The sequence below is a fragment of the Hydra vulgaris genome, chromosome 12 (genome assembly GCF_038396675.1).
Source record: "Hydra vulgaris chromosome 12, alternate assembly HydraT2T_AEP".
NCBI classification, from domain to species: Eukaryota; Metazoa; Cnidaria; class Hydrozoa; order Anthoathecata; family Hydridae; genus Hydra; species Hydra vulgaris.
This window is the reverse complement of record NC_088931.1, coordinates 18,664,152-18,688,611: the sequence shown is the minus strand read 5'-3', so window position 1 is coordinate 18,688,611 and position 24,460 is coordinate 18,664,152. Positions and strand designations below refer to the sequence as shown.

General features: G+C 26.7%; 2 protein-coding genes across 5 annotated transcripts in view; one reads left to right on the top strand and one right to left on the bottom strand.

Moving 5' to 3' along the window:
* Positions 1-465: 465 nt before the first annotated feature.
* LOC136088543 (uncharacterized) lies at positions 466-3,869 on the bottom strand. Of its 3 annotated transcripts, none has more exons than XM_065812436.1 (4): positions 3,543-3,869; positions 2,885-2,995; positions 2,574-2,808; positions 466-1,891 (listed from the first exon to the last, which is right to left on the bottom strand). In XM_065812436.1, exons 1-4 carry the CDS (start codon positions 3,547-3,549, stop codon positions 1,249-1,251), a joined length of 996 nt encoding a protein of 331 aa, XP_065668508.1. In that variant the 5' UTR covers positions 3,550-3,869; the 3' UTR covers positions 466-1,248. The 3 variants fall into 3 exon arrangements, with proteins under 3 accessions (XP_065668508.1, XP_065668509.1, XP_065668510.1); XM_065812437.1 differs by having other exon boundaries at positions 2,574-2,802; XM_065812438.1 differs by lacking the exon at positions 3,543-3,869 and having other exon boundaries at positions 2,574-2,802; positions 2,885-3,210.
* Positions 3,870-6,558: 2,689 nt separating this feature from the next.
* LOC101237442 (plexin A3) overlaps positions 6,559-24,460 on the top strand; it is a 124,023-nt gene continuing 106,121 nt past the window's right edge. For both annotated transcript variants that reach the window (XM_065812435.1, XM_065812434.1), the window contains exons 1-4: positions 6,559-7,686; positions 20,127-20,285; positions 22,863-22,985; positions 23,749-23,843. In XM_065812435.1, coding sequence (XP_065668507.1) covers positions 6,637-7,686; positions 20,127-20,285; positions 22,863-22,985; positions 23,749-23,843 — 1,427 coding nt within the window. In that variant the 5' untranslated portion in view covers positions 6,559-6,636. The remainder of the gene's footprint in view (positions 7,687-20,126; positions 20,286-22,862; positions 22,986-23,748; positions 23,844-24,460) is intronic.

Sequence of the window (24,460 nt, the reverse complement as noted above, 5' to 3'; positions counted from 1 at the left end):
GATTATTTCCTTTGAACGTGTTTTGTCAATCCTTGCCTAATAAGAAAATAGCAGAAAAATATTTTTTTTAGTCAAAGCTCGACCGCCAAGGCTCTCCACTGTTTCTTATGCTTCTTTTTTTTTTGGCTTGAAGGAATCATTGCACTATGCGTCGCACTTCTAATAATAAAGAAAATAGGCTAATAATCCGAGCACCATCGAATATTTTGAAATATTTTTTACACATGATATTTTATATTTATTTTTTTGGCTATTGAAAAATAAAAATAAATTAAAAAAACCAGAGTCTCTTTACATTTAGTTTACCGGTAACAAAGAGTCGTAAACCGTAACGCTCCAGAATAATCCTAATAACAATTTAATCGCACAAAGAGTGTTTATACATTTATGATATTAGGACTATTAAAATATTATAATTTTTTCGTTTTTGGAAAAGGTTTTTTGTCACTGGGTAAATAGCACTGGTAAAAATAATATTTTTTCTCATAAACTAAGACAAATAAATTTAAAATGATATTGTTTCTTTTGTTTATTCAAGTTTATACATTGTTTGCAGTACCATGTTTTACCTTTCGGCAGTCGTTTCAAACCAATACAAATCGGGTGATACCAGTTATCACATTTATCGCACCCCACCATACAGTCTAATTCTCCAGGAAACTCACAATTTTTAATACAGTATATCACTTTTTCAACTTCGTTAGGGATATGGCTTTCCGGAGCCGACGGTGTGGAACATTCTAGCTTCCGAGTTATCAATTCGGGCAAAACATATTTTTTCCAAAAAGAATCACATTTTTCATAAATAATTTTAAGGAAAATGTCATCCTTTTCAACATTAATAATTACAGATTCAGAAGGTGTCCATACCACAAAATGACAAAACAATGTTTCAGTGGACATCATTTCATGTTGCACTTGAAAGTAATAATTATTACTCTTTCTTAGAAAGTAACCATTTTCGTCTCTTCCAATATAAAACTTACCACCTTCGATTTCTTCGTGAAGTGACTTATCCTGAAGGGTATAAGGACACTGTACCTCAAGTAAACTATAGTGACAGCAAGAGCAAAACACTACACCATCTGGTGAAGCTCCATACCAAGGTTCTTTTTTGAACACACAAAAACCTATAGATTCCACTTGAAAATCTTCATGAATGGGAATGGTATCATTTAGTACTTTTTTTTGACAAGGGTATCCAGAGCAGATATTTCTGAAGAATTCAATAGCTTCTTTTTCATGTTTTCATCCCCACATTAAAGTTGGAGTTCTAACTTCACTCTTAGCAATTTGACAAATTTTTTTCACTAAATTGGCATTAGAGTTGTCAAATGATGCATGGTATACTTGACCAATTACAGATCCAGTTATTCTCCCTGCTCGTTGGTCAAACCACGTAGAAGAATAATATTGTGTTCTTGTTGCTTCCTCAATGTAAACAACATCCGCATGACTAAGAGTCAACTGGGTGGTTTCATGGTATTCTTCTAACAATAAATTGGTGTCAGCACCATACAAATTTCTTAATGATGGTGGTAGTGTCTGCAGTTTTACTACTTTGCAAATAAATTTTCTATTGAAGTTGCTAAAAAGACTCAAGCCAACACTTTTTGGTTGCACAGATTCAATTTCTATCAAAAAGTTCATTTTAGAATTATGTGTTGGAATGTTACTATTTACTGTTGGCAATAAAACTTTGTTAAACTTTTGTTTTGCTGCATCTGAATAAATATTAATTTTGGCAACAGGACAACCTGCAATATTTCTTACAATTTTTTGATTCCATACACATGTTAACTCAGTTGGAGTGGATGATGTTAAACCAACGCGTACTGCAGCTTCAATCTTATATAACACAGCCCCAACATGAGAGCATGTTTCACCTAGACTTTAAAAATTTTGAAATATCAGAAATATTATATATATATATATATATATATATATATATATATATATATATATATATATATATGTATGTGTGTGTATATATATGTATATATATATGTGTGTGTATGTGTGAACTAAAATATATATAACAGGGGCGGATGCAGGATTTTTTATGGGTGATGATTATTTATTTATTTGCAAAAGGGAGGAGGGAGAGGATAAAAGGGGGGGGGGAGAGGATAAAAGAAGAGGGAGGGGGAAGAGGATAAAGGGAGGGGGTGGACTGTTGCCGACAATAAATGGCAATTTGTCATCAAAGCGGCTTCACTGCCTTATTATTACATATTTGACATTATTCTAAAATATCCATCTAAAATATAATGAATAAACTGTTGCCTTGGCTGTTCTGTTCATAAATCAGACATTTATTACTTGTCTAATTTATTTAACGAAGTGCACCAATAAGAAGGTAAGCCATAGGACTTTGCATTCCATCTGTTAAATGTCATGCGGCCTAAGGTTACCAACTTATATATAAAAATTATTATACTATAAATTTAAATTTAGATTTTTTCATATTATGAAACGAATTTATTCAGAATTTGTTAAAATATTATAGGTGAATTCTGGGCATCATAGGATACACCCTAGATCTGCCCCTGTATAAAATATGAACTATTTACCCAGCCATACAATTGCAATGACCTGCCAGGACAGTCCCATCCGATTTAAGAGCTACCCATGGCTTGTGACATTCATCAGTAGTCCGATAAGATGGTCTCACATCAGCACGCATAATATATACACCACTTTCTAATTTGAAATGAACAGTTGTTTGAACCCAGCCTGATATAAAAAATTTCCACGCATCCAGTGATTTAAAATTTTCCATCGCCTCTGGGAAATAAACACCTATAACTTAAAAAAAACACTAAATAAAATCATGAAACCTTAAGAATTGATTAAACTTGAAAAAATATTAAGACCAACTTACACAGAGTCTTGATAAGGTAGTGATACAAATGATGATAAGTCAGTTGTGGCCATTCATTAGGGTTGTCAATCCAATTGTCTGCTGGAAACTTGTAAGGACATTGACTTAAACCTGAAAAAACAGTAAGAGTAAACTTAATCCTAAAAAAACAGTAAGAGTAAATAGTAAAATCAAGTAGTCAAGCATGCTTTAAAAAATAAAAAGTTTTTTTTTAATTTTCTTATAAGATTTATAATACATTAAACACTAAATCTTATAAAAAAATTAGGCTTGAATAATCTATTATAATATTAAATATTAAGTTAAAAAAGTAAACTGAATGTTTATTCAGAACTTATAGTTTAGAGAACTTTACTTTTCTTTAAAATTAATACTAATTTAATATTGAAAGTTTTAATATTAAATTATTAATACCAATAAACATTTGACAATTGTTATAGTTTAACCTTTAATTAACCTTTTAACAATAATTTGAAAAAATCGAATATGTTATGTATGATTTATTATAAATCATACATAACATATATGATTATTAATTATGATTATAAGTTATAAAAGATATAATACTAATTATGCTTATTATTATCAAACATAATCTCTTATTGCTCATAATCTTTTAAACAATAATAAAAAATGATGCATAATAAAAAATTATAACTTTTCATTATATCTTTCTTTAGATGTTGTATCTAGATTTTCAAAATATTCATAAATAGATTCCATAATGCTAAAAATAAACTAATAAATGCAATATTTATATAAAAGAAAGCGCTAGCCACAAAGTTTGTTTTCCCCTAAATCATAATGCCTTCCAATCGCGAATTTTGATCACGTGATTTTCCGACTTGAAGGATAGTCTTTTTTCTGAGACATGGTTAAAAAACGTTAGAAATGTGTAATATTTACTTATTACTTGCTAGCGTAAAATAGTAGAGTTGAAGTAATACACTACTTTTTAAATCGATGAGAATATTGTCAGTTAAATACTTATTATAAACAAAATATAATAGACAAGCACTGAAGTTTAGTGCTTGTCTATTATATTTTATTTTTGAAACGGCGGTGACGAAACAGTTAACTGTTTAGTGACTAAACAGTTAACTGTTTCGTCACCGCCGTTTTAACAAAAATCTTTTCGCTGCGACCGCTTGTTTTTTGGAATAAAGTTTGGATTAAAATTCTTAAACTAATAAAAATTCGAATAGTATATCTTCTTTAAAAGCATAACAAATTATATATCAATAGAAAGCTAAACAAATGAACTTTTTAATTAAATAAGTTTTTAACACGCACCATTGAACAATAATAAATGCTAAGAACGTTGTTTTTGTAAGTAGTAACTAAAACGTTAAGTCCAAAACAAAACTCATTTAATGTATAAAAACAACGTTTTTCTTCAAAAGACCTTTGTAATTACTTCGCTAAATACTCGTACGCTTCTACAAGTTAAATTTTACAATGTTAAAGCTGCTTTATTTTACTAATTACGAACTAAATTAATTTTTTTTTTATCAAGGATTACTCAAGATTTTTTAACTTAGTCAAGTGATAACTAATTATAATTACACATTATGGCTCATATTTGTACTTGATTATGTAGAGAACTAATTAAAACCTAAGAAAAAACAATTTATATGTGTCTAGAATGAAAATTGCTCAAAACAGGATAAATATGTTAAAAACAGGATAAATTGTGAAACATACTCGAAAGCCGCTACCAGCGGCTTGCGGTCATAAAAAAAAATCAAAAGCCGCTATCAGCGGCTTGCGGTAGGGAAAGAGTAATATTGATATTTATTCAAAGAATCGGAGAAAGACAGAAGACATATCTTGTACTCTGTTAACCAAACGCAAGCGAATGAATGTGATGTAACTGATTAAATATGAGGGCGATAGAGGGAACATGAGAAATATAGAACAGATAATATACAATTTGTTTTTTGTATTTATAATTTAAAAAGAAAATATTTGCTTTATTTGGAAAACGTAACTCAAGTTGTTTATTATCTCTCATTTTATTAATATAAACATAGACGAGAAACAAGAAGCAGAAGCCACTATCTAATAACATAACAACACTACATATTGTCTTTGCCTATAGCCTGCGAGTGCTACGCTAATTTGCCTTGCAGTTTATGCTCAATTACGAGATATAGAAAATTTCTCATCGTTATATATAATATATTCTAAAATTATAATTTTACTTGAGTTAGATTTTTACATTTTATAGGCAGTTGCCTAGTGCCTAGCGCCGGTCCTGCTAGCAAGGGACAAATTTGTGATTTTCTCTCTCGCTCTCTCTTTTTTTTTTTCTTCTTTTTTTTTACTGAAAATGCTTTTAAATATTTGTATGCAAACGATTTAAATGAAATCTACGCGAGTGTTATTGATAATGTAAGAACTCTTCTCACATTCTATCAATAATAGTTGTCAATTTTTTTTAAGTTACTTTTTTCAAATTATAACTTACCCAATGTTACCATAAGTTACACTCAAGTTTCCTTAGGTTGCGCTCAAATTACCGCAGTTACCGGTAACTAAAAGTGAAGTTACTGAAATTGTCGAACTCTAATTTAGACGTGTATTGAGTGCATATACATTAAATGAGCCGAACCTTTAGTAGATGCAGCAGCTAACTCCATTGCAGCAGCAGGTTATAAAATAGTTGATGTATGTATGTATGATGTAAGCCAATAAATATTCCTTATGTTTAAAAAGCCTCCACTGGCGACACGCAACAAGCAAAACAATAAAATTATTTTAGGCCGCTTAACAATAGTTTCCCCCCTTATTTTAATCTACGCAGTGTAAAAATAAACTCTTGAAGCTAAAAGTTACTTTCTTAAATTTTATTTTGTCAAAAAAACTATTTTTAAGATTTTGAAAAGATTTTTTTTGACGTTATTCCGGTGGACTAATTTTTTTCCTCAGTCTTATCGTAAATGAGTTGTAAGCGTTGAGAAACCGAGTTAAATGATATATTTAATATTTAAGAAAATTATTTTTTGCTCATTTATGGAAATTTTTTCACCTAATTAAATTAAAGATGGCATAAATAAGAAACTTTGATGTCTTTATCGCGAAAATTTTTTTACATATGTGAAAAAACTTTATTTATAAATTGGGTATCGTAGGGTAACAAAACAGCCTGGAACTAGATATGTCATATTTATCTTTATTTAAGTCAAATATTTCCTGTTTTTCATGTAAATTAAATAATTTTTTTATAATTTAAATGTTTTCTTAATTAAAATTTAATTATTAAAATTTGTTAAATCATACCATATATGATACCAAAATAAATAGTAATTTAATTAAAAAATTTTCTAAACTACTTAAATATTTTTAAAAGTAGTTACTTTTTTCAAAACATATATATATATATATATATATATATATATATATATATATATATATATATATATATATATAATATATATATATATATATATACATATATATATATATATATATACATATATATATATATATATACATAAATATATATATATACATACATATAGATATATATATATATATACATATATATATATATATATATATAAATATGTATATATATATATATATATATATATATATATATATATATATATATATATATATATATATTGACACACACACATACACACAAATAAACTCTTAATATTTTTAGAACATTTTAATTTATATGTTTTGTGACCAGATATCAGATAGCCTAATTTGAATCAAGTAAATTTGGACTCCAACTAGGAATGGCTGAAAAAGTTTTTTTATTATTGTCATGGTTATTATCTTTCACCTTTTCAAACTGTAATGTAGATTTTATTGAATTAGAACAAATTGAGCAAATTCAAAATATTCTTATAAGTAATGGGGTAATATATGTTGGTGCAACAAATAAAATTTTGAAATTAGATTCAAATTTTATAACTACAGGAACTATAGAAACAGGACCTTTTTCTGATGATGTTTCTTGTACACAATTTAGAGATGCTGATGACTACTGCACAGATGACTTAGGAAAGAGGTATTATGATAAAAGATCAAATGAAAACCAGTTTTTACTTTTAATTCAAACAAATGATTTAGGAGATATGTTAATGACCTGTGGAAATTCTTTACAGGGTCAGTGTCAGTTTTTTAATGCAACTAGTTTAGCAAAGCCAAAACTACAACTCCCCCCAGTGAATTTAGTATCTAATGAAATTGGAGGTACTTTTGTTGGTCAGGTTATGACGCTTGGAAGTTCCAAAGTACTAGTAGCAGCAAGAACCTTAGTTAAATATCAAGATAACATGAAGGAAATAATTCGTGTTGTGTTTATTGGAAATGAATATTTTCTTAACACTTATAAAAAAAAAAATAAAATCGATTATTCTCTTAGTTACGATAAAAATAAAGTCAGTAAAGACATTGAACATCAGTATAAATTTATTTCAATCATGCAGTTTGGAGATTTAACATATTTTTTTAGTGTTTACCAAAATAATAATGCTGCCCCAATAACAAAAATAATACGCATGACTATATCTGAAAATGATTTTGGTTTTTATATTGAGAAACCTTTCCAATGTAGTAAAAATGGCAAAGATTATAAAATTTTAAAATCAATTGCATTTGTCAAGTTAACAATTCAAGCAGCCAAAATTTTCAAAAGCAAAGAAGATGAATATGTAGTTTTTGGCTTGTTTAAGACTGTTACCTCAGATTTTGCTGTGTGTTATTTTCATGTAAAAAATATTAAAAACTCGATTGAAGTTAGTTTATCTTCTGAAAATTCAACTAAAGCTTTTTGGTTTAAGGTAAGAATTATTTAGTTTTTCATGTTTGTCTTATGTATATAAAATTGTTCGTTTAAAAGTCTTTTAAATATTTAATTACATATTTGCAAATAGCTTTTATATTATTTATTTAGCTCTTATATATATAATAAACTTTTATAATATCTAAATAGCTTTTTATAATATTATTTTCGTCTAGGTACTTTTTTATTGTTATTTCTAATGCTTGGTGCTTCTTTTAATTGATTTTTTAAGAGTCATTTTCTAAGAAAAACAAGCAAAAGTAGTGTTGACTCAAAAGTGATACCCTTCAATTGCGCTCAAATTTTTATATATATAGTAATGCTTATAGAGTGAAAAAGAAGCTTGTAAATTAAATTTGTCTATTTAAATTTGAGTTATGGTCAGTCAAACCTAAAGTTTTTTTTTATAATTGGAAAGTTGCTATTAATGTTTTATGGCTTTTAAACTAAGTTTAAATGCAATGAAACCATTGTACCCTAAGTTTCTCTTCATATTATCAAAGTATAGTTAGAACTTTGGGAAAAAAAAAATCCTGAGTAAAATCATAGATAAAAAGATAACTCATCTTTACAATTTTTGAAAGAGTTGATAATATTGATTTTAATGGTACAAAGAATCTGAGGAGTTTAGTTTACAAAAAAACTTTTGAGTGATCATATTTTTAAAAGTGTTTTAACTAGCGTATAAAAATCAGCCATGGGAATTGAGAAAGATCACAAGGTTGACTGTAAATATTTTCTGTTACACATGTTATCATTCCTTTATTGCAAAAAAACAGAACAAAAGAACTTAGGAGGTAATATTACATTGTTGAAATAACTCTACTTAAAAAAGTTAATTTTGAAAGAATGTTTTAAAAAGAAATAACCAAACATCTTGTTTGTGATTTTTAAACTAAATTTAATGGCAATGAGTTCTCTGCACCCTAAGTTTCTTTTCATATAATGGAGGTATAGGTAGAATCTTTGAAAAGGAAAGAAAAAACTTTCTCTGTCTAAAAGTAAGCCGAAATCACACATTTTTGAATGCATGGTTTAATTAAAATAGAGTTTTTAAGTTCTCAAAACTTAAAAGGTGCAAGATATTTTATCTAACAAAAATTTGAAAAAGTACCTGCCAGAACAAGAATTATATTATTTTTTAAAGCCTGCAACTCATCATCATTGCTATATAATATATAATTATTACCTGTAATATATATATATATATATATATATATATATATATATATATATATATATATATATATATATATATATATATATATATATATATATATATATATATATATATATATATATATACAACCCTCGGAATAAGGAAAAATGAGGTCGGCAATAATTTGCCGACCTCAATCTTTTTGAGGTCGGCATCAGGTCAGCAAAAATTATTTGATACAAAAGTCTAACCATAAAACATAGAAATGTGGTCGGCAATTTTTTGCCGATCTCGAATATTTTCAGGTCGGCATTGCCGAATGCCGACCCTAATTCTAAGGATTGTATATATATATATATATATATATATATATATATATATATATATATATATATATATATATATATATATATATATATATATATAAATAAATATATATATATATATAAATAAATATATATATATATATATATATATATATATCTATATATATAAATGTGTGTATATATATATCTATGTTATTTTTTTTATTTATAAATCATGTTGGTGTATTCTACAAATAGAGTGCTCAATGTTATTAAAAAACAGAGCAATAATAAATTAGTAAAAACACTTATCTAATTTTCTTCAACATGTTGTTTCACCATCAGTAGGTTCATCAGGAAGCATGTCTGATGTTTAGGCATTCTTCCTGATGAACATACTGATGCTGAAACAACTCCTGGAAGAAAATTAGATAAGTGTTTTTAATAATTTAAATGATCAATCAATTTAATGAACCCCTTATATTCAATTACAAAAAAAGGTTGATTTTCACAATAAAATTTATTATTCTTTATATATATATGTACATAAATATATATGTATATAAATATATATATATATATATATATATATATATATATATATATATATATATATATATATATATATATATATTTATATGTTCAGGGATGCGGAGTCCCAAAAAGGACTCCGGATTTGAAAGTCACAAAAAGATTACTTTATTCTAGTTTTTGGTAACCAGGAGCTCTGAAAATATAAATAAGTTTATTTACTACTAATAGAAAAAAAATTAAGACTTTTAGGTTATTGGAACAATCGTTTTTTAAGCCCGGAGTGCTTAGGTATAATGGCGGCAACGACTCTGAGACTCTGGGCTTAAAAACAATAAGTTTCAAGTCATTAAATCTCATGAATTTTTTTTATTATAATAGATAATAACTCAACAAACATGTTTAGAGCTTCTGGACACTACAGACTTAGAAAAAGTAGAGATATAAAGCTGGAGTCCTTTTGGGACTCCGCATCCCTGATATTTATATGTATGTAGATATATATATATATATTTATATACATATATATATTAACATGTATATATATATATATATATATATATATATATATATATATATATATATAAATACGTATACATATATATATATTAATATGTATAATATATATATATATATATATATATATATTAATATGTATACATATATATATAAATATATATATATGTATATATATATATATATTTGTATACATATATATATAAAGAATAATAAATTTTATATATATATATATATATATATATATATATATATATATATATATATATATATATATATATATATATGAACAAGAATTATGTTTATATTATTTTTTTACCTTCATGACTAAAGTGGAAGCCTGCACCTCAGCATCATGGCTATATAGTATATTCATCATATGCATCCAAATGATATAAAAAAAAATATCATTTGGAAACATGACAAAGTCAAACAAGCAGAACAGAAAAGGGAAAAAAATCGAAAGCTAAAATATCATGAGAGAAAAAAAAAAGAAGACACAAATTAGCATGAATGATTTAGTTCCTAAAAAAGTTTGAAATATAAAAAACTTGCACTCCTCTAAAGTTGATCAAAGAATAATAAATTTTATTGTGAAAAATCAACCTTTTTCTGTAATTGAATATCAGGGGTTCATTAAATTGATTGCTCACTTGCAACCATAACGCCTAATTCTAAGTAGAAAGTTTTTTAAGGAAACAATGCTACCATTATTATATGCAAAATTAAAAACCATAGTGTTTAATGACATTTCTGCAGCTGATCATATTTCGTTTAGAACCTTTTGTACAAATACCCATAGTGATGATGCAATTATATCATTGACTGTGTGTTGGATCGAAGATAATTTTATAAGAAAGAATTGTGTTTTACACTGTAAGTATTTTCCAGGGTCCCACACTGGAATATATATTTCAAATTTATTTGATGCAATCTTATTTGATTAGGATATTTTGAAAAAAGAAAATACATATAATTCTTCAAGACTTCGAGTGCTTATAAAATGCAACTTGGAATTGATTTGACGGAGTCCACAATTTTTTTTTTTTTTTTTCATCAACTTCAGCTAATTATCAAAGATAAAAATAGTTTATAATGGAAACATGATAACATGATAAAGATAACATGATAACATGATAAAGAAATGCAGAAGCATCTGCATTTATTCTAACCATTCGAGTTTGCACTATTCAAGTTAGTACCATTTAAGACTTGCACCAAATTAAAAAAATAGAGAAAAACATAGATTCCAAAATTTCAACACCTTTATTATTAACCCAAGATTTTCCAACAAGATGGAATAGGACATTATTGAAAATGTATTGGAACTTTTACAACCATTTTTTATGATGTTGTAAAAGTTCGTTAATCAAAATCAATGTTGTCATCAGTAATTAACCATATTTGTGCATTACATAACTTTCTTGGAAGCTTTGCAGATGAAGAAGGTGCTAAGAGAGTATTGAAGATTTATGAGTAATGTTCCATTAAAATGTCACTTTAATACACTAATGAGTAAAGTACATGTTTTGTTGATTTAAGGTATAACTGTCACTTTTCCCTGATCAGCAAAAACATTTGGCTAAAAGTTGGCTTTTGTTTGAGATAAAAGATCAAATGATACCACAAAAAGAGACTAGTATGACTAATATGGTAGAAACTGATTCATCTTCCTCCAAATGTGCTAATTCCTCACCAATCAATAAAGTTTTTACTGCATACGTACTTTATGGAAGACCCCAAGGTAAGAAATAAGTTGCGGCATTCTGGCCTGAATTATTGTAATTCCAGCTGAAACTGGAATGAACTAAGATCACAATGCGGGAATTCCAGTTGAAAGAGAATTCCAGCTGAAAGAGAATTCCAGCTGAAAGAGAATTCCAGCTGAAAGAGAATTCCAGCTGAAAGAGAATTCCAGCTGAAAGAGAATTCCAGCTGAAAGAGAATTCCAGCTGAAAGAGAATTCCAGCTGAAAGAGAATTCCAGCTGAAAGAGAATTCCAGCTGAAAGAGAATTCCAGCTGAAAGAGAATTCCAGCTGAAAGAGAATTCCAGCTGAAAGAGAATTCCAGCTGAAAGAGAATTCCAGCTGAAAGAGAATTCCAGCTGAAAGAGAATTCCAGCTGAAAGAGAATTCCAGCTGAAAGAGAATTCCAGCTGAAAGAGAATTCCAGCTGAAAGAGAATTCCAGCTGAAAGAGAATTCCAGCTGAAAGAGAATTCCAGCTGAAAGAGAATTCCAGCTGAAAGAGAATTCCAGCTGAAAGAGAATTCCAGCTGAAAGAGAATTCCAGCTGAAAGAGAATTCCAGCTGAAAGAGAATTCCAGCTGAAAGAGAATTCCAGCTGAAAGAGAATTCCAGCTGAAAGAGAATTCCAGCTGAAAGAGAATTCCAGCTGAAAGAGAATTCCAGCTGAAAGAGAATTCCAGCACACCTCTAATCTTATCTTTTTCGAAAAGATTTGCTAATTGTTATTTTTAATTGTGCAAAGAAATTGAAAGGATATTGTTTAAAAAAAAAATTTGTGAGTCATTAAACTCTCAAAAAATGTTTAGTAAAATTACTCAATTTTTCAACAATTTCACTTTCAGCTAGGCTGCAAGAAATCACTATTAGAGTTGGAAGTTACTGGAAGAAGTTTATAGAGCAAGATAATGATTAACGATTATGTCTTTATCTTATTATATAACTGGTTGAGTTGTAAACCAGTTTTACATATCCTTATATGTCTTTGATTGCATCATTGCTTGATATTCTTTTTAGGCTTTTTAAAACTGTTTATCTATAAACTTATAGTCTCAGTGCTGTTAGAACTCTACAAATGATTTTGCGGTCTTTGTACTTTATAACATAAAAATAACAGGGAAAGCTGGCCACTTAAAATGGTTCTTTGCTCCAGAAACATACTTCATTCAGCTCACCATGTAACCATCACTGACAATCTGATAAACCAGGAATGATTTTTTTAAAGATACTTTGGGATGCTCATTTGACAAAATATGATACTTATTTGACAAAAGTAAACTTTAAATAAATTTTTGTAATCAAAATCATCAAACAATGCTTAAAAAGTTTTAATTTTAAAAATTGAATAAAATTAAATACCTGATTATCCCAGGGGGCCCAATGCCCATTTTAATGCCCAAACTTAAAGACCATGATTATCCCATGATGCCAAATGCCCATTTAAACAACATTAATCCAATCTGTTTCTTGCCATGCACAAGGTAGATCTATTGCAATGTTTAAAAATGCTTTTTCAAGTTCTTCATTTGCTATATTTTCTCAATCTACAGAAAGAAAAATATAAAAAATTATATACAAATATTGGAACCTACTGCATAAATACTAACTAGATTATTTAAAAAAAAAACAAACATTTAAATCAATTTCTCAAATCTGAGAAATCTGAAACAATAATAATTATCATCACAGTAGGTATATTTCTATTATTTGATCATTCATGTAAAAAGTACTTAAAAAACTTGCATTAAAATCTAAATTAGAGAGAGTGGATTAAAAATTTAATATCTTGATTAGCTGCTATCTCTTCTTCTCCTTCATCATCAACATTGGTGCTATGAAAATCAATTGGTTCATTCAACTTTTTTTAGTCTGCTCAAACGTGAAAAGAGTGATCTTATTTGCTGAGTTGTTACATGTTCTAAGAGTTAAAGTTCTTTTCTTATTAAAAGATCCACCTGCTCTGGGCTTAACTTGTTTTCCAGATACTTCGTTTTCCATAAAGAGTTTGATGACTTTTTCCCAAGTATTCCCAGAATTCTGCAAATTTACTTAAAACTCCTGTTTCTGGAAATTTCCAGATGTTTTTTGGTATTTATTTGTGATAAAATTATATAAATTTTAAATACGGCATTTTTTACATTTCAGCAACTATGTTTTCTATAGTCCTTTCTTAGAAACGTACCTTATAGTCAATCTTCTTACCTTTCTTCATAATCACCTGAATGCAATGCTTAGGCATGGAGGAAATGAGCGTTTCAGGCAAAGATTGGGGGATTTTGTTCCATTTCATCTGGATGGATGGCCATAAATGACATGTGCTATCCGTTTGTTACCACAAAATATCATATGGTCTGCCATATTTTGAAGTGGGAAAACATTTAGCGCCAAAAAATGATGTTTCTTATTACTTCTCTGATTATGACTATTTTAAGATATTTTGATGTTTAAAACAGTATAAAATGAATAAAATATTATATTTATAGTGTGCTATTTGTTTGGCGCGAACTGTATAACTGAAATTTTCATGACATCAATTTTGCAACAATTAAAAAAAATTGTCATGGAATTTTAATTCATTTAAATTAACTATTTCAAGTATTAGAAATTCCTTTTTGAAAGAATTTAATTAATGTAAATTCCATTTTAAAAGTTTTCAAAAAGTTTTTTTATTTCAAAAAAAAAAAGTATTGGTAGAAAGATATCGCGAAAACTATAAAATGAAAGTTAAAAGTTTACCTGACATTGCTGAGATTGTAAAAAATATCAAAAACAAGTTTCACTGCAATTGGTTTTAAGAGAAAGATTTTAATAAAGAGTATTATTCAGGCTATATAAGAAAATTAGATAAAACCCAAATGATAAGTTTATTCCTTAATTGAACACTGAAATATGTAACTGCATTATAATTGTATAAAATAATTATAATTATTGCATTATAATTGTACTAAAAGAAATCTGAACAAAGTAAAAAGCTAAGTTTAGTTAAATCATGTTTTTAACTTTGAATCTTTTATCTTTACTAATGTTAATATAATATTTTAGGAAACCCTTGAATAAAGAAGCAATTTACTTCTAATGATTGTTTAAAAAATATTCACACCTAATTTAAATTATAGTGTTTTTTTTATTAATTTAAAAATATAAGTTTCCTTGTGAATACACATTAGTAAATAATTACGTATTAAAAATCATTTCATGCTTTGTTTAAACAGTTATACATTTTTTTTGTTTTTGTTTTTTCAATTTGTTTTGAAAGATAATCATTTATCATAAAAAATCCATAATTATACAAATAAAAAAAACTATATATAATATTCATCAATACTTTATATAAAAAATCATTAGCATTGTTTTGATACTTCATTAAAAAGTGTTTCAATAATATAAAAGCATTAAAGATCAAACTTATTTAATTGTAACCGTTTTCAAAAATATTTGTCATTCTTTTAACTAATTTTTTTTTTCTTTTTATGTGTGATTCTTATATAAAGTTCATTAAAGAGAATGTCGTTGTCTAAGAAAGCTGGCGTTTATAAAAACAAAAAAAAATTTTTTTTTTTAATGAAGTTTATTATAAAAGTGCATACTTATTTATATCATAGTTAAAAAAGTTATACACAAAATTCACTGATACTTTAAACAAAAATCATTATTAGTAAAATGTTACTTTATTTTAAAGCATTTGGTTAATATAAAAAAATTAGTAAAGATAAAAGTTTTAATGTCATTTATTTCTCTGAGGTATAATTCATTCAGTGCGTTTTTGAAATGTTTTTTAAAATAGCCGCAGTCAAATTGTCTAAGCAAAGTGTTATTTGCCTGGTCATATAATGACATGTGCCTGATCGCACATCTTTCTGTGAAAGCTTGGTCATTAGGGCTTTGTTACCGTAAACCTCGAAAGTCTTTTTAATGCTGTTTATCATTTATTTAACAAAAACACAATTTTATTAAGTAATCTAGTTTACAATTTATCAGATTCTACCAATTATATGAAGGGAAAAATCAGTTAGTTTAAAACAAGATTAGGAAAAGTGGTTCCTCTGGTGATATTTGTCATTATGTCACAATGTTGTCAAAAAATCTACTTTTTTTTTCAGCAAGGTTGTTGAAAATTTACTGAATGATATCTACTTTGATTTTAAGTTCAGCCCATATCATCATTCATTTCTGGAAAATTTTTTTCAAATCACAGATAACATGTCACATACAACTCTCGAAAGCAAAGGATTTCTGATCAGTGATTGTCTATTTTAAATTGCACTCTTCCTTTGCTTGAGATGATGCCTGCTTTCACTTAATTTATTCTTGGTGGTTATCAAAACAGGACTTTTTCTGTATAAAGATAAAAGTGATAAAATTTACTGAGGCTGTCAAATAAAAGTGAAAAACTAAAAAAAAGAAAACGTCAAATGCTGCAGAAAAAGCTAACGAAACCAGGTGCAGAAAGAAAAGCTAAAGCTGTTAAAAGTATGTTTTTCCAACCTACTCTTTAGGGTTAGTCCATTAAATTTATGATTAGCAAATTGAACTGGTAAAAACAATTTTACTTTTATTAAGCCAGAAAAGATAAAAATTCGAAGCACATATACCTTGGAAGTAATGCTTAAAAATATTTGTTAAAAATAATTATTTGAATTTCTGACTTCAAATCGTTTTTTAATCATGCTAAAAGCTTACCTTGAATCATCAGTTTACTTAATAAATTTCCTTTTAACAACCCTTTATAAAAATACCTCTCTGCAATTATCACAATCTCTCAAGGTTACGAAATTACAGAGAGAATCTTAAAAAAACTCTTAACTTTCTTTCCCGCTGCAGATTTAAATAAATAGTATGTAAATAAGAAGTTATGCAACTATAGCGTTTCCATTTGTATTTGCTTAATTATTGGTAGGAAAAAGTTTTAAAGTGTAGAAAATATTTGAGCTTAGTATAATTATCAAGGCGTGCCTAAATACATTCAGTAGTCCTCATGTTGAGCAATCATTTAGCATAATGAACACCATAGTTAACTGTCTTGATACTTTCATGGACTGTTTAGTATCAATTATTAGTAAAATAAGTGTGCAGCGCCAGAGTACTTTAAGAAACAAGATATATTGCATGACCCAGTTAATAAAAACATAACTGGTCATTTGCAAACTGCAAACAAACGCTATATTAAAAAAAATGGAATCACAACAGAAAAAGAGAAAAGTTTAAGAATGTTTTTTTAATATAAATTCAATACTGCATTGAATTTATATTGGAAGAACCTTAAACTTTTTTTTGTTTTTCTGTTGCAATTTCATTTTTTTGATATAGTGTTTGCTTGCAGTTTGCAAATGACCACTTATGTTTTATAAAGCCACAATTTTTGTTTTAATTACCTTGATTTGTGTTTTTTCTTCTTAGCTTGGAATCAATTTTTTTTTCATTCTCCTTTTGTTAATTGAAAACTATTGCCTCCACTGAAGGGTGCAAAATAGTTAAAGAATCTATTATTGATCATGCAAAAAAGTACAGAAAAAGAAAGGCTGATGAATATTTCGAAAAAAAAGTAATAGGAATAAAACATATTGGTTTCTGAACTATTGTCTAATATTTTATATTTTAAAAGTAAATAAATCATCATGCTATGCAGCTTTTTTATGGCAAAACTGATAGTTTTTTGTTATTTTATTTAACCCTTTTCCAACTGCCCCGAAGTGCTTTTGAAGTGCTTTTATCATGTGTTCTTCTTATTCTTCTGATATGCTGAATGATTCATAACAAATTGGCGCTTTTTAGCGCATGGATTATCTTTTTCTGGATTTTTCCGGAAATCCAGATATTTTTCTCAATTTTTATTTTTTCCAGATATCCAAAAAGTTTTCCAGACACGCAAGTTAAAGTATGTATTTTTGTAATATATATCTTTTTTTGAACTTTTTCACTCCGCACTCTTACAAAATTAAAATAAGTTTAAAAAATAAGTTGGGAACAACTCAGTTAAAAAGTTTTCCATACATGCAAGTTAAAGTATGTATTAAAGTATGCAAGTGTAAGTATGCAAAAATAAGTTGGGAACAACTCAGCTAAAAAGTTTTCCATACACGCAAGTTAAAGTATGTATTAAAGTATGCAAGTGTAAGTATGTAAAAATAAGTTGGTAACAACTCAGCTAAAAGCAAAGTTAAGAGGAAAACATATTCCGGATTTTTTCCGGATATTCTACCCAAACAATTTTTTGGATTTTAAAAATATTTTTAGGATCATCTATATTAGCGTTTAAACTGTATTTGATTATAATTATAGTTTTTCCACCAAAATCCAGATTCTTCATCAAGACTTTCAAAAGCAAAAGTTTTGGCTTTTTTACTGCAGAAATTCCCACATGAAATATTATTTATATTCAATGATTTTTATATTTAACTTTTTTCAGTAGTTTTCTTATAAAAACTATCCTCATCAGCTAAATTATTTAAAGCTAATCTTTTTAATTCAATTAAGGATTTGAATTTCACTGATTATTAGGTACTGTTTAAATCTGTTCCAATTTCTTGTTGGTTTAATCACCCGATCCAAATAATGGACTGTGAAATTGAATTAGGGTATGTTGCAGTGCAGTTGAACTGAAAGTTAGTTTTTGTTAATCTTTTGTGTCATAGAGTCCTGCTAAATATTTTTGTTAAGATGGCTTAAAGACATGAGTTATTTGCCACAAACTGCTATCAGATAAAGGAGAGTAATTCTAACTTCTGCAAACTTCATTATAAAATGCAGTTCTATGACTCATTTTAGCTGTCAGATAAATGCATGGGATATTTTATGTGCATCATTTGAGTCAAGTTTAATTTTTGTCATTCCATATGCAACATCTTGGAACAGACTAGTGTAAAATATGAAATTGAGAAAATGTTCTGCTTTTTTCTGTTCTTGTCTATATGGAGTAATTTCTTTTTTAATAGGAATAGTTATATACCTATGCTTGTATTCTTCATTTTTCGTGCCTGATATAATTTGTATTAGGAGCATCCAAAAACTTTTATAAGTAACTCCTTGGTAAACATTTCATGTTCAACCAAAAACAAAACTATATGTTTACCCACGGAGTCACTTTCTTTATAAATTTCAACCAATTTTTTTAGATCATTAGGTTCTGAATCATTGTCTGAAGTTTAAAGAGATCTAAAACAATTGAGATAAAGTCTTTGCTCTGATCTGGGGTGATTACTTCAGCAAGCCTCTTTGCAAGCTGTACTTTAGCAATACAGATTTTCTTCTTAAATTATCTTTGGTTCTTTGTTGATGTCTGATATCTTTTTGTTCTCTATCTGAAACTTAAAAGGGCTGATATGAAATGCTTCTGATAAGTTTTTACTATAAGATCTAGCTTCTTCAACTTTTTCTTTCAGAAAGTAAAATTTTATGAGGCGAAAAAACAAAAAATTTGTGTGTTCTACTAAATCTTCTACTAGCCTACTTGTTTTATTTTGAGCTAGATAGCGCTCTTATTATTAGGTGATTGTGACAAAATATCAAACCTACTGGAACATTTTTGTTGTAAAGCTTTGAAATATTTATCGGGCAATTTATAGAAATACTTCTAACAGCAGATGATATTTTGTCGACACTTCTTTCATGCATTTTCTATAAGTAACTTTTCTGTCCATTCTGTCTCTTGGTGCACTCTTGAAACCTAAAAATATAATGCATGCTTTTATACAATGTGAGGGAAACAATATTTGCTTTACACAACTATAAGATGCAACCATGGTGGTTCATTTTTGAAAGCTAGTCAAAACATTTTTTGAAAGTTAGATGACTCAAGTTTTTTTGTAAACATTTTGTAAACCCCTTTAGTTCCTTTGCACCATTAAATTCGGTATAAGCAACTCTTTCAAAAATAGTTTAGATATCTCAGGAGCACCTTCTCTGTTCTGGAATCTATTTCAAGTTAGCTAGTTGACATATTTTTAAACTTTCAAGTTAGTTCAAAAATATGTGATTTCAGCAAAATAATAGCAACTACCATTAACTACCAAACTTAGCAAGACATTGCACAATATGAGATAATATATTATAATTTAAAATTCGTAGAAAATTTACCATAAAATTTTGAGAAATTACATTTAAATTCTAGAAAGAATGGTTATATAAATTATTTGTGATTACATCAAATTATAATGCTAAATTCAACTTTATTATTATTTTTCAGCAATCAGATGACCCTGTTCAAGTCTATTTATCTTCAGAAAATATAATTAAAGGTACATTATTGTATGAAAGTAATGGAGTTCCCCATAGGACTTTATATGCACTACCTCATGAACGAGGAATCACTTTATTTTTATCGAGTCTATCTTCTGTATATGAGGTTTGTTTCTGAGTTTAACATTTAAATATTTTGAATTTTTATATATATCTATATATCTAAATACTTCTCTCTCTCACTCTCTCTCTCTCTCTCTCTCTCTCTCTCTCTTTATATATATATATATATATATATATATATATATATATATATATATATATATATATATATATATATATATATATATATATATATATATATATATATATATATATATAGATATATATATATATATATATATATATATATAGAGAGAGAGAGAGAAATAATTCTCTCTCTCTCTCTCTCTCTCTCTCTCTCTCTCTCTTATATATATATATATATATATATATATATATATAGAGAGAGAGAGAGAGAGAGAGAGAGAGAGAGAGAGAGAGAGAATTATTTCTCTCTCTCTCTCTCTCTCTATATATATATATATATATATATATATATATGAAGACCTCAGTGGAAAAACCGGCGTTGTCACATTTAAAAAGTATTGAGAAAGTATTTGTTGATCATTAATAAATGTCTTTATTTAAAGCAAAGGAAAAAAAATTTTTGTATAAAAAATTACAAAATGTTTTGTTTTGAATAAATTTTAAATGAAATAATTATAATATAAATTTTTTTAAATTGCTTAGTTTCATTTGCTTTAAATAAAGACTTTTATTAATGATCAATAAATACTTTCTCAATACTTTTTAAATGTGACAACGCCGTTTTTGCCACTGAGGTCTTCATATATATATATATATATATATATATATATATATATATATATATATATATATATATATATATATATATATATATATATATATATATATATATATATATAGAGAGAGAGAGAGAGAGAGAGAGAGAGAGAGAGAGAGAGAGAAATAGTTATATATATTTGTATATTATTTTTATAAATATATTTATAATCATGTATGCTTATATATATATAAACACACACACATGTATATATGTATGTGTATATATATATTATTTATTATATATATATATTATTTATTATATATATATTATTTATTATATATGTATTATTTATTATATATATATTATTTATTATATATATATATATCCATGGTTAATTTACATTTTGAGCGCAACAAACTTTATCTTTAGCAAAAGTTAATCTTTAGCAATTATTTATAAAAGCTGTTAGTCTAAAGAATGAAATAAGCTAAAAAGATTTGAGTCTGACAAAAGAATGGCGAACTTAAAACGGAAAATACTGTTTAACTTACAGTACACAGAAAAATTTAAGCAATCACCTTAGATTTTTGACCCAAGATGATTGCCTCAGTTGATTCTCGTTAGTTTCATATGAAATAAAAATGGCTAGTAAATTTTTATTCATCTAAAAACTAATTTGAATAAGTTTTTTTACTTATCGATGACAACAATTAGGGACATTAATTTTGTATTGTGCTTTAAATACCATATTTAATGCAATATCATCATATATTAATGCAATTTTAAAACACAATAAATTTATTTAAAATTTATACATAAAAATTTATTTAATGATAAATATTATATTGCATAAATTAGATAAACAAAAATATGAACATTTATAGTATTCTGTATATAACAATAAAATGCAACTTCTATAAAAAGAATTGTCAAACATTTAAACTTATAGTGGATAGTTATTTAGCAAAAGAAAATAATCTATATTTTAAAATTAAAGGTTTTAAACAAACTGTTAATAAGATAGTTTCAAATTTAAAAAGTAAATTTGAAAACTTCAACAGAAACTGTCAGACACTGTCATGTCAGACTTATCAGAAATGAGAAAACATGGCTTGAAGCTCAAGTGGAATTTAGGAAATTATACTTGAGCCTCGAGCCATTTTTTATGTGGTAAGAAAAGAATTTTTGATAATAGCTCAACAGCATCCAAAATGATAATTAGCTCGAGAATTAGCCCAGAATGATAAATAGCATCCAGAATGATAATTAGCCAGAGTGATAATTAGCTCAACAGCATCCAGAAGCACTGGCCAGAGCGTCATTTAATGCTTGGAAATTTATTAATACAGATAAACAAGAACTTGTTACAGTAAAAGGAAGCTTAATCAATAAATCTGGCTGTCAAAATCCCCTCAGTCTATCTCTTGTCAAACGAAACAGTTCGGAAAACAACTACCAGAAAATGTCCTTTCACTGTCAAAAGTTTAACAGTTAGCAAAATAAATATATTTTTTTATTAATATGTTGTTATGTCCCCCTTTGAAGCTTTGGAAAGGCTCAATGAGGCTAATATATATATATACAGTTGATAAAATCGAAACTAACAAAAAAACCAAAATTATTTACATCAGTAAATATACATCATATTATTTACATCAGTAAATATATGTATTTTTTTGTTTATACCACAAATGAGGGGTTTACTTTTCTGAAGAAGGTTTATCAAAACATTTGAATTAAGTCTTTTTTGTACAGCTCGTCTGGAAATTTTTAATTTTAGATTTTCAACTAGTCTTATCTGAGATTATAACACATTATAAGCACATATTCAGCAGTTATATAGATTCTGACGTTAATAATTTCATTTTTATTGTTCAAACATTTTGTTTTTAGTTTGCTGTGCAAGAAAACAGTTTATACAAATATGCAGAAGTTGAGTTTCCTATTAATGGTCAGCATATATTTAAAAATGTTGTTGCTTATGAAGATCATCTTTATTTTTCTGGAAGCAAATTTGTAAGTTTTTTATTTGAATTTTACATATTGATTTATATAAATTAACTAAGTTGTATGAATTTTACCATTAAAATAAACCTTCTCATAAAGAATTGGAATTCTATTTTAATTATTTTACTAAGTATTTAGGCATTTTATAGTTTGTAAAATAATTTTCTTAATTTTATATAATAATAATATGTAATAATATTCAATTGATTTTATTCATGTGTCACATGATTTGTTGTAGCACCTGTAATTAGTTTTTATAACCAGTTTTACAGTTATTGCATTAAACACCCGGTTTTTATAAAATATGTACAGTGTATCAAATTGATTTTTAATAAAATACATTACATTGTATGAATATGAAGTAAATATTAAAATATGAAATATAATAATACTTAATGCACTTTAAAGTAGATAAAAAATCTCTTACTTAATGCACTTAAAACACTTGATGCACTTAAAAGTAGATATAAAATCTCATTTAAGAGTAGTTAAAAAATTCTATATAAAATACCCTTAACAGAATAAAGGTAAATTTAAAACATCACAATACGGGTCAAAATTTTATCTTTGATATTTAACTGAAAAAGTATATTACCAAGCACCTAATCTTTATAATTAACATCATCTATAAAAACAAATTCAAAATTTGTTACTTTTGTGCTTAATCTTTGAAAAGATTTTCTTCCTTTTTTTCAGAAGATCCGACAATTTTTTAAAAATGCTTTAAGATAAATTAACTGTAAAAATTGTATATGAAGATTTGTATATATAGATAGCTCGTGTATCAATCAATAACTGCACACGACGCAAAACTTGTTTGGCATGTTTAAGTGGATCATTATGTGGATGGTGTACTCTTCAGAATCGGTAATTTTTATTGCATTATATTAGTACTATCTTATATAAGTATAAGAGTGGTCCAAAAAAAAGCGCTTTTCTAAAATATTAATTTTGACCAGTGTTGTTCTTGATATGTGTTCCGTTTAAAAAAAATCACTCTGGATTTAAACTCACACTAGATTTTAAAATTTCACACTGATTTATAAATACTAACCTATAAAAATTATTCTTAGGGTCTTGCAACCTCTTTGACTATTTAATGAGTTTCTTATATATTTTTATATATAAAGAAAAAATTATCTTAGATTTTATTGCATAAAAAAACATGTAAAAGTAACAAGTAAAATATTTTTTAGAATTTCTTTAAATATTAAATAAGTAAAACAGTGTAAATATTTTTAGTATTTACATAGTTTTACTTTTTTTGACCCCACATTTTAGTTTGTTGATAATATTAGGAACTTATCATTTTAACTATAAAGAAATTCAAAAAGGTTTGTTTATTATAAAAAAATGCTTCAAAGCATGTATTTTTAAAACTTTTATTTTTTGACTACCCTATTAAGACATGTACCAAAAAATAAATTTTAATGTCTTAGTTTATTAGTTTTGCTTTCTTTGTTTTTGAAACTTTTTTTTTCTTT